Source organism: Oratosquilla oratoria, chromosome 11, assembly GCF_046742065.1.
Source record: "Oratosquilla oratoria isolate Oo_2021 chromosome 11, ASM4674206v1, whole genome shotgun sequence".
NCBI lineage: Eukaryota > Metazoa > Arthropoda > Malacostraca > Stomatopoda > Squillidae > Oratosquilla > Oratosquilla oratoria.
The window spans coordinates 23201210-23213008 of record NC_134787.1 but is presented as its reverse complement, the minus strand read 5'-3'; the positions used below and the strand labels follow the sequence as shown (position 1 = coordinate 23213008).

At 42.2% G+C, this 11799-nt stretch overlaps 1 protein-coding gene across 8 annotated transcripts in view; it reads right to left on the bottom strand.

Moving 5' to 3' along the window:
• Positions 1–11799, bottom strand: part of Aldh-III (Aldehyde dehydrogenase type III) — a 61948-nt gene that overhangs the window by 28268 nt on the left and 21881 nt on the right. For all 8 annotated transcript variants that reach the window (XR_012966859.1, XR_012966856.1, XR_012966855.1 and 5 more), the window contains 6 exons: positions 8771–8914; positions 8333–8428; positions 8111–8231; positions 7009–7109; positions 5534–5697; positions 4296–4526 (listed from right to left, as the gene is read on the bottom strand). Coding sequence is in view for 1 of the 8 variants with exons in the window: in XM_076192461.1 (XP_076048576.1) it covers positions 4296–4526; positions 5534–5697; positions 7009–7109; positions 8111–8231; positions 8333–8428; positions 8771–8914 (857 nt within the window). In the remaining 7 variants the exon portion in view is untranslated. The remainder of the gene's footprint in view (positions 1–4295; positions 4527–5533; positions 5698–7008; positions 7110–8110; positions 8232–8332; positions 8429–8770; positions 8915–11799) is intronic.

Genomic DNA, 11799 nt, shown 5'->3' with positions numbered 1-11799 from the left:
GGGGTGGTGCGAGAGGTGAATGCTAGGGTAGTGGGTCAGGGATTGGAGATGGTTAAAGAAAATGGAGAAAAGTGGGAGGTGAGCCAGCTGTTGTTTGCGGACGACACTGCGCTTGTGGCAGGGTCAGAGGAGGGATTGAGGAAGCTGGTGGCAGAGTTTGGGAGAGTATGTGATAGAAGAAAGCTAAAGATAAATGTAGGTAAAAGTAAGGTGATGAGATGTACAAGGGGTGAAAGTGGCAGTAGACTGGAAGTGAACATTAAGGGAGAGCGACTGGAGGAAGTGGATAGTTTTAGATACTTGGGTGCAAGTGTAGCAGGAAAAGGTGGAGTGAAGGTAGAGGTAGAATGTAGATTGAGAGAAGCGAGTAAATGCCTTGGTGGATTGAAGAGTGTAATGAGGAATAGACATTTGGGAATGGATGCAAAGAGGAGACTGTATGAAGGAGTGATTGTGCCAACAGCACTGTATGGGGCAGAAACGTGGAACATAAGAGAAGAAGAGAGAAGGAGTTTGAATGTGTTTGAGATGAGGTGTCTGAGAAGTATGGTGGGGGTTACTTGGCTGGATAGAGTGAGAAATGAGGAGGTGAGGAGGAGAACAGGGGTGAAAAAGGAGCTGGGAGATAGGGTTGATGAAAGAATATTAGGATGGTTTGGACACATGGAAAGAATGAGTGAAGAAAGACTAGTAAAAGAGGTATGGAAGGCAGATGTGGAGGGAGTGAACATGAGGGGACGTCCTAGGATGAGGTGGATGGATGGGGTGAAGGGGGCTTTGGGGAAGAGGGGAATGTCTGTTGAGGAAGGAAGGGAGAGGACGGAAGACAGAGGTGAGTGGAGAATGGTTGTATATGGATGATGTTGTGATTGCATGAGGAGGAATGGGCAGGGGGGTGGGGGGTGGGGTAGTATGTGAGAGTAAATTTTGACGCAGCCCGAAGGGATTTCTCCCCGTCCTCTCCTTATATGCAAGGGGGGACGGAGAGGGGGGGGGTCGCCGATTAAATGAAGCGGCCTTGCTGTGGATGTGCTGTGTCTCGCGACACTGCTTCTGACCCAGGGCGGTGGGCAGGGTGCAGGGATGACCCGTCATCCAGGAGGTGCTCAGATGAGAGGGAGGGTGGGAGGGGTGTGGAGTGTTTGTAGGGATGAAATGGGTGGGAGTGTTTTTATGCCTTTCCCTTTTTGGCTACCTCCCTGGTAAGGGGGAAAAAGCCTTGGTATATGTATGTATGTATATATATGTATGTATGTATGTACCTGTTTGCATGTTGGATAGTCTCCTGAGCACAATCATGCCAGTGTAGTTCTAACCAGATGTGGGAGGGCTTTCCATGAGGGCTTAACCCCTTCCATATGGTGACACATGAGGAGCAAGTGGGTACGCAAGGATGCCGATGTCGACATCTTGATTATATTTTTTGTAGTCGTACCTACGTGACTCCCACACTCTGTAAAGTGGCTTCATCATATTTTCTATGGTTATCAAAATTCACGGGTGAAAGAGAGAACGATTGATACAGCGGTGACTATTTTTTATAATGCGAGTATTATGACGCAACATCGTACGTCTGGCAGCTAATAATGCCCGCGAGATTTTGGCCCGGAGTGAAGTGGTTAAGTCTGTTGTTTGCTGGTGGAGTATTGAGTTTGATGGTCATCTTGAAAGGTTTGTTCAATGATCTGAGTATGTATTTTTATATGAATGTTTTGTGTGGTACAGGTGGTACATACATACATACATATACATACATACATACATACATATACCAAGGCTTTTTCCCCCTTACAAGGGCGGTAGCCAAAAAGGAAAAGGCATAAAATCACTCCCACCCATTCCATCCCTGAATACACTCCACACCCCTCCACCTTCCCTCTTATCTTAGCACCTCCTGGATGACGGGTCATCCCTGCATCCTGTCCACTGCCCTGGGTCAGAAGCAGTGTCGCAAGACACAGCACATCCACAGCAAGGCCGCTTCATTAAATCAGCGACCCCCCTCTCCGTCCCCCCATGCATAAAAGGAGAAGACAGGGAGAAATCCCTTCGGGCTGCGTCAAATTTTGCTCACACATACTACCTCACCCCCCATCCCCCCGCCCATTCCACCTCATGCATCACATCATCCATATACAACCATTCTCCATTCACCCCTATCTTCTGTCCTCTCCCGTCCTTCCTCAACAGACATTCCCCTCTTCACCAAAGCCCCCTTCACCCCATCCATCCACCTCATCCTCGGACGTCCCCTCATGTTCACTCCCTCCACATCTGCCTTCCATACCACTTTTACTAGTCTTTCTTCACTCATTCTTTCCATATATCTAAACCATCCTCATACTCTTTCATCAACCCTATCTCCCAACTCCCTTTCCACCCCTGTTCTCCTCCTCACCTCCTCATTTCTCAATCTATCTAGCCTAGTAACCCCCATCATACTTCTCAGACACCTCATCTCAAACACATTCAAACTCCTTCTCTCTTCCTCTGTTCCATGTTTCTGCCCCATACAGGTGATTGTTATCAATGTTAGAGTAGTATGCTGCTGGTGTTCTGTTGTGCTTGTGAGATGTACTGTGATGGGTGTGCAGTGTTAAGGTTCTGGCATAGAATTGTGTTCCTGTCATTTTCATGTAGTGTTCTATTGAGAGGATTTTAGTTTTTGTATGCAGGTGTCCAATTGGGATAGTTTTGATGCATCCTACCTCAATACTCCATTCTATAAAGTTTGTAAGTTGTTTATGTTAGTCTTGATTGTTGTGAACCATGCTGAAGAGGCATACTTAGGGGCTGTTCTTATGAACTGTTAAGATGCTTATTAAAGTTTCTTTCTGTTGTCCAAAGTCAGTGTGCAGTGAATTTAAATCTACCAAAGGATTCTTCCCTCCCCCAACCACACTCAACAAACTGATCACTCTAAAACCACCACACTCACACTTGTCCACCTTTTCCCCACAAAGCAGAACTACACATGCATTCCCCCAGTCCTCTGGCACTCCACCATCTTCCAGACAAACATTAAACAATCTCATCAGCCTGTCCACCATCACTGCACCTCCCCTCCCAACACTCTGCAAGACGCCCATCTAACCCAGGTCCCCCATCTGCTCTAATCATTTTAATAACTACTTTCACTGCATCTTTTCTTATATCTTCTCCATTTTCCTCATTTTCACAGCACTTCCCACTGCAACTACTTTTCCCTTCATATCCTCCTTCACATTTAACAATTCCAAGAAAATTTGTTTCATGCAACACCATTTCATACAAAATAATTTTCAAAAATAGTACCTGTATATTGCACAAGAAATAGCTGTACAAAATTTCTTCTCAGAATGATTTAAAGGTCACCTTTGGGTCTGTATTCTGCACTGCAACTTCCTGAATTTCTAACAAAACTTTTTTATAATCATAACATAAGGTCAATACACATACATATACCAAGGGCTCTTTCCCCCTTACAAGGGAGATAGCCAAAGTCAAAAGGCATAAATCCACTCCTACCCATTTCATCCCCACATATTCCACTCCCATTCACCACCCCTCTCTCCTCCTTGTCTCGGCTCCTCCCAAATAATGGATCATCCCTGTATCTCAATTGTCACCCTCGGTCAGGTGCAATGCAGCAAGACACAGCACATCCACAGCAAGGTCACTTCATTTAATCAGCAACCCCCTCTCCATCCCCTCACGCAAAAAAGGGAAGACGGGGAGAAATCCCTTTGGCCTGTAACCCCTCACCCCCCATCCCCCACCCACTCCCTTCCATGCATCACAGCATCATCCATACACAACCATTCTCCACTCACCCCTATCTTCTGTCTCCTCTCTTCCTTTCTCAACAGACATCTCCCTTTTACTAAACACCCCTTTCACCCCATCCATCCATCTCATCATTGGTTGCCCCCTCATGTTCACTCCACCCACCTCTGCCTTCCACACCTCTTTTACTAATCTTTCTTCACTCATTCTTTCTATGTGTCCAAACCACCCCAATACTCTTTCATCAACCCTAGCTCCCAACTCCTTTTCCACCCTCGCTCTCTTCCTCACCTCCTTGTTTCTCACTCTATCCCACCTAATAACCCCTACCTTACTTCTCAGACGTTTCATCTCAAACACATTTAAACTCTTTCTCTCTCCTTCCCTTATGCTTCATGTTTCTTTCCCATACAGTGCTACTGGCACAATCACCCCTTCATACAATCTCCTCTTAGCATCCATTCCCAAATATTCAATATTCCCAAAAAGGTTAATATTAAGTACTATAATACAAAATTTCAACTACTTACTTTGCATGCTTGTCTGACACAATCCGGCAAAGGTCGGGAGACTTGTTAGGCTGAGATCCATACCATTCCTTCAGAACTTCTTTAGCTATATCAATCAACTTGTCTTGCACACTTCTGGTGCACAGCACATAATCTGGAGCAATGCAAGTCTGCCCTAAATTGATGAACTTGCCCCACAAGATTCGACGGGCAGCCATATCCATGTCAACAGAATCATCAATATACAATGGGCTGAAAGGAATGGAAAAAATATACAATAACATAGAAGTCAGCAAGTACATGCATAAGTATACCACAAGGCCTTTTTCCTCCTTAAAAGGGGATGCCAAGTCTTACCCTAAACCTATTTGTTGTCCCTTCTATCATAACACTTTGTGGATAAAAGATAATTCTTGCTGGGGGGGGGGGAGCTTTCCCCATAGAATGGTGGATGTATGGAACATACTAGACAAAACAAGAGTGTATGCAAAAACAATACAAGAATTTAAGAGAAAATTAGACATGGTGAGATAGATGGGACACCACGAGCATAGCTCCCCCCTCCATAAGATATAACTAGGTAAATGCACACAGGAGGGAGATGCTGATGCTATTTTTGTACTATAACTGTCCCTCCTTTCTACTAATCCCTTAAAACTGTCCTTTACCACTTTCAGTGACTATACATCATCTCACCTCCAAGCTGAAAGTAGGAGGTAGGGCACCAATGCTGGTTGTCAGCATTCCTTAATATGAAATGGCAGAAGTAAATTGATGGGATGAAAGGGGCTTTGAGTAAAATGGAAATTCTGTAGAGCAAGGAAAGAAGAAGGCAGGGGATAGGTGTGATTGGAAAATGGTTGTGTATAGATGATAATTTGATGCAGTCCGAAGTGATTTCTCCCAGGCTTCTCTATTTTTCACATGATGGGATGAGGAGAGAGGATTGCCATATAAATGAAATGGCTAACCCTGCTGTAGATGTGCTGTGTTTTGCTGCACTGCTTCTGACCCAGACAGTGGGCAGAAGACAAGGGTGACCCTTTGACCACAAGGAGCTAAGAAGAACGGGAAACAAATGGGTAGTGATTGGGTGCATGCCTTCACTGGCTACCTCCCTTATAAGGGGATAGAAGCCCTTGGTAATGGTTAGATGAGGATGAATATTATGTGAACCAAGATGAGGAAAAGATGAGCCAAACCACACATGTCAAGGTTTCAAAACATCATCATCACAATGTGATAAAGATCCTGTTCACCTTTTCCCTCCAAGTTCCAAAGTAGTTGGAGTCAAGTACTTGTTTGCAGCATCTCGCACAATCCTGCCAACATGTGGGGATCCTGTGTAGAAGATGTAGTCGAACTTCTGCTTTAGCAACTCTGTAGTCTCAGAGATGCCTCCACAAACAACTTTGAAGCACTCCTGTCAATAAAGAAATTTATATTCAGGTATAAATACACATCAATCCACTATTAATATGATTCAACTTAATATCAAACTCTCCCTCTCAGTGACATATAGGACAGTGCTTCCTTATGAAGGACTTTTTTATGCAAGGAATTTAATGTATACATGTATGGTTTCCCCAATAATTTTAATAATCCATGAAAATACACACATATATCAAGAGACCCTTTCCTATTATAAGGAGGTGGCCTAACCATGGAATTCTACATCCAGCCTTCACCCAACCCACATCCATTCAACAGCCATTTTTTTTTTTTTTCTTTATTAAGACATGTAACCCCCATAGCAGGGCCTGACAGTTGAAACTGGTTTACCCTACTGCTGCTTTACATGGCAACCCTCTTCCTTCACACACTCCAGGATTTACAGTTAAAAAAAAAATCAATTGATAATCTATTCACAACCACTTTCCACTCACACCTATCTATAGCTCTCTCCCTTTGCTGCTGAGGCCCCCTACACCCCATTCTCGACTTTCTCAAGTTTATTCTATCCGCCTCTGCCTTCCACACTCTTCTTGCTAGTCTTCCTTCACTTATTCTTTCCATATCCCCAAAATATCCCAAAATTCTCTGTTTAATTATATTTGCCAATTCTCCATCCCCACTCTCCATCTCACCTTCTCATTTCTCACTCTATCCATCCTTGTAAACCCCACCATACTTCTTAAGCACTTCATCTCAAACAGATTTAGGCTTATCTTTTCTGCCTTCTTTAAATTCTATATACATATATATATATACATATACCAACAGCTTTTTCTCCTTTACAAGGGAGGTAATCAAAGGCAGATCCACTCCCAACCATTTCATTGCCACATACCCCACTCCAATTCACCATCCGTCCCTCCCTCTTTTCTTGGCTCCTCCTGGATGACAGGTCATCCCTGCATTTTGCCCACTGCCCTGGGTCAGAAGCAATGTAACAAGACAGCACATCCACACCAAGGCCTCTTCATTTAATTGGTTAACCCCACCCCACTCCATCCCCTCATGCAGAAAAAGAAAAGACAGTGACAAATCCCTTTGGGCTGTGTCAAAACATTCACAGATGCTCCCTAACTCTCCTCCCCCATTCCCCACCCACTCCCTTCCATCCATCACAGCATCAACCATATACAACCCTTCTCCATTCACCCCTATCTTCAGTCTTCTCCCTTCCTCAACAGATACTCCCACCCATTCCACTTTCACCTACCACCTTTGTTCCCCTCTTATCTTAGCAATATCTTACAGTATCATAAAAAATAATACACAATCTACTCACAGGATCCAAATACTTTGGAACGAGGTCAGCTATAACTTTTGCTGTGGCTGGAGACATTTCAGATGGCTTGATAATTACACAGTTACCAGCAGCAATTGCACCTGTAAAATAAAACAAAATCTTAATTTCAAATTAAAAAATTATACTTACTTTGGTCTTGGTAAGTATATTTTTTCACCATGCAAAAATATCTCCTACTCCACCAACTTTTTATAAGTAGTCTTTGACATGAAAAAGATCCATTATTGAATGTCTTTTATTCCAATATGAATCAAAGTAACAGATAATTATCTTTTCTCTGTCTCATTAACATTTAATGCTAAACAACCCAGGAGTCACTGACTGACTGATTGAATATTTTTGTATTCTTATAGCCATCAACTCGTATTTTACACTTGAGAACCATTCAAAGAACTGAAACCTTTAGTCTTATGAGAGAATATCATTGATAATGTATATCAGTCAATATGTTGCCCAGGTCTCTCTTGTGGGAGACCCACTGGCCCCAGGTAACCAGCAATGGCCACCAGACTGACCCACATCTTATTCAAGGAAGAGTCATGATCTACACAATCTAATATGGGCTGTGCAAGTACATGCATAAAAGATGATAATGGCAGCCACCCTCTCACGCTTATCCACTTTAGAATTTATGGAGGAGATAAGAACTTCTTTTTAGGCAGTTCAGTTCCTCATTCATTTACAACCACTCTATTCACTCGTATCTTTTGCCACGCTGGGTGTGTTCCTAGGTGTCCTGACTATATAAGTTTCAGTCAGGACACCAAAGAATGCACCTAAAAACGCACCAAGGAATGTGCCCAGCTCTGATCTTTTGCATCTTGTCTATCCATTCCCATTAAAAATTTAATTCTTGAGATATCACAAGCTTCTTGCTCCATCATAAAATATCTTATCAAAAGATCATCTAATACATTACAAATATGTCATTACCTTAACCTTTTAAGCCCTAATAGTGTGGTAACATTTCATTCCAGGATCAAATAAAGAGTATCAGTCATCCCAGTGGACTGGAGAAAGAGGAGGTAGAAGTAGTGGTAGAAAAGGGGGAAGAGGAAGAACAGGAAGAAGAACTATTTACCTGTAACTGGCATCAAGGGAAGCATCATGGGGTAATTCCATGCTCCCAACACTAACACAACACCATATGGATCATGGAAAATTACAGATTTGTCAAATATGGTCACCAAATTGGCTGGGACCTGAAGACAAAAACCATTGTTAAAATGAGAGGTTTAACACATTGGCAAATATGCATCAGTTAATATCAGTTGTATTCAAAGAAATAAGGATTTTCCGTTACCTTTTCAGGTTTGACCCAATCATCAATGTTGTTCAAAATATAGTCAATGTCACTCTTCAGAACATTTATTTCTAATAGAATGCTCTCTTGCTTTGGCTGTAAAAACAAGAAAACTTAATAATGGAAAAAAAAAAAAAAAAAAAAAAAAATAATAATAATAATAATAATAAATACATGCATATACCAAGGGCTTTTCCCCCTTACAAGGGAGGTAGCCTAAGTTAAAGGCATAAATCCACTCCCACCCATATAATAATAAAATAATATAAATAAATACATAATACATAATAATATAAATAAATACATAAATACCAAAATACAGTATCACACCTTGCACCATAACAACCTATAGTGACCTACCATAACTTGACTTGAAAATTCAGTTAATAAACTGTATTAAACTACTTTATGCAAACAACATAACATATAAGACACTACCTTATTGAGATCTGTAGCCAGTGCTGCACAGATAGCCGCCTCCTCTTGCTCGTACAATTGTTTGAGTGCCTTTAGCTGTTCTTTGCGGAACTTGATCTCTCTGGTCTTCCCTTGCAAAAATGCATTCCGAACCCCTTGTACTAACTGGCAATGAGGATAATAAACAGAAAATAAAATTAGTCCAAAATGAAATATATACACCAATACAATATACAATACCATCACAGAACAGGCCAAGTCCGAGATGCAACCATCACACAAAAAACACTGAACACCTCATTTTACAATGACCCACCCTCTCCATACCCAGGCAATGCATTATTTTTTCCTTCAATGACTTATGGGGCAATCCAGTGGATATTGTCAGTTACTTGGGAAACATGGGCCTCCTGCAAGAGGTACCTGGTCAACAAAATGGTTGACTGATCTACTTATTTCTGAGCTTCATCCTTACCAATATTCAATTCCTTACTTTGTGGAGTTGTTGTTGTTGTTGTCGTTCCCTAGACTGTCTGTCCGAGCAGTCCCGTCTCCCCAAGGAAGGCCACAGCCAAAACTGGGTTTTCCCACAAATCCTTTATAGAGTGTATGTTGTGTTGTTTGCGTGCATGATTGTGTATAATGCAGTCTTCCATTATGTGTTGTATGGTATGGGGTGAAGTGTTACATCCTGGGCAGCTGTTCACAACACGGTCGTCCAGCCTCTTCTGGTAGCTTAGAAGTGCTGGGTGGTGGCCGCATCGCAGTCTGGCCAAGTGGACTCTGTCCTTTCGTGGGAGAGAGGATTCAGAAGGGTGGATATCAGGGGGTCTGGCATGCAGCAGTGTGTTGTCTTTCAGTGTGTTAATGGAGCGGTGAGTGATATGATTATGAATATGTTTCCGGAGGCTGGTATTTGGTGGTTGTGGAGGAAGAGAAGAGAGTATCTGTGCATGATAAAGGTCTTTGGGTGTAGTTTTAATGTTTCTTGGTGTGTGTGGATGTTCTGCTATGTAGTGTAGCGGGTGTGATGTGTTTGTGGTGGCTGCAGCAAGTGTTTGTGTGCCTCTCATGTCGAGGTGGTCCTTGACTTTGAGGACTTTTGTTTCATGGTGTAAATGGTCTGTAGGTGTTGTATTTGTGCAGCCTGTAATTGTTTTTAGGGCTTTGTTTTGTATGATTTGAAGGGTGTTGTGGTGTGTCTCACTGAGATTAGGAGCCCATGCAGGACTCGCATAATTCATCACTGAGCGTATGCATTGTTTGTATATTGTTATATTAGTTTCTTTGTTTTGTCCAAATGTTGTTCCAGTGATTGACTTAAGTGTGTTAAGTCTAGGTGTGCATTTGTTTTTTATGTTTGTGATGTGTTGTTTGAAAGACATGGATGTATCGTATGTTACACCAAGAATTTTCGGTGTGTTTGTGTGTGGTATTAGTGTGTTGTTGATGTAGAGATGAGGTATGTATTTGTGTTCTTTTGTCCAGTTGGTGAGAAGTGTTGCTGTAGATTTGGTTGGAGCTATTTTGAGTCTGTTTGTGATGAACCATGTGTTGAGTGTGTCAAGGTAAGGCTGGATTATTTCTGCAGCTTTGTCTGTGTTACGATGTGTGCATGTGATTGTTATGTCGTCTGCGTAGGAAGAGATTTGTATTACTGAGGTGTCTGGTGTGGGTAAGTCATGCATGTATAGATTAAATAATGTGGGGGATAGAACTGAGCCCTGTGGTACTCCATTCTTAATGTTTCTGATGTGCGATGATTGGCCATTATATGACACATGAGCATTCCTGCCTGCCAGATAATTGGCCAGCCATCTTTTGGTGTTATTGTGCATGTCTGTGTTATATATTTTATTTGTTAGGTTGTGGCGGGGGATAGCATCAAAAGCTTTACTAATGTCCAATGTTATAAGAAGTGTTCTGTGGTGGGGCCTATCTGAATTGATGCCATCTAAAATTCTTTGTGTGAGGTTTATCAGGAGTGTTTGTGGAGTGTAGTGGCCTAAAACCGTGTTGTGAGTCAGCAAGGGGAATATGTGGTGTGACAAGTTTAAGTATTAGGCGTTCAATGACTTTAGAGGGGGTGCAGAGAAGTGTGATTGGGCGGTGCGATGTTGAGATTGTTGGGTCTTTGTTCGGTTTTGGAATGGTGATTATTTTACCATGCTTCCAGATGTCGGGTATAGTGTTGTGTGAATAGCTGTAGTTTGCAATGTTTGTGAGTGCGTGTATACCTTGTGGTCCAATGTGTTTTAGGTGGATGTTGCTTATGTTATCAGGGCCACAGGCAGATGAGTGCTTGAGATTATGCATTATGAGTTTTGTCTGACTGTCTATGAAGGGTGTATAGTCTGAGTCTGTAGGGAAGTCTTTCTTACGTCGAATGGTGCGTCGGTCGTCAGGGTGAGATGTAAGATGGCTCGTCTGTGCAAAATGACGTATGAGTGCGTTTGCTTGTTGTCTGTTTGAGGGTAGATTATCTGTTGTTGTGATTATTGCTGCGTGAGAGCGTGTAGTGTTAGTGTTGGATAGTGTGATGCTGTTGAGTGTTTGTGGAGTTGTCTGAAGTGCAGAACAGCATGATATAATGTGCTGTTTTCTGTGCTGCGGTTACTTAAGCATTTAGTGTCTTTTAGCAAGGCCAATTTTCTATTGGTACAGTTTCAAACCAAGATAGTGACTTGAGTGTAGGCATGCCAGTTCAATTCTTGCTTGCCTACGAGTGTTTTTTTTTTTTTCTTTCTTTTAGTCTGGTGAAGTACAGAATTTTGCAGTCATAAGGAGTATCTGTCCAGTGATTTGTGTGTGTATATGCTTTTATGACTAAATTCTTATCAACCTCTTCCTTATGATGACGCCTGCATATGCATCATGAGGCGTGAGTGGGTATACAAGGATGCTGGCATTGGCGTCTTGATTATATTAATTTTGTGGTTGTTGCAGAGTGGCCCCCAAATTCTGTGAACTGGCTTGATCTCGTTTTCTAGGTTTATCATTCCTCAGAGTGAAAGAGAACTAGTAAAACAGCAGTGACATTACATTTTATA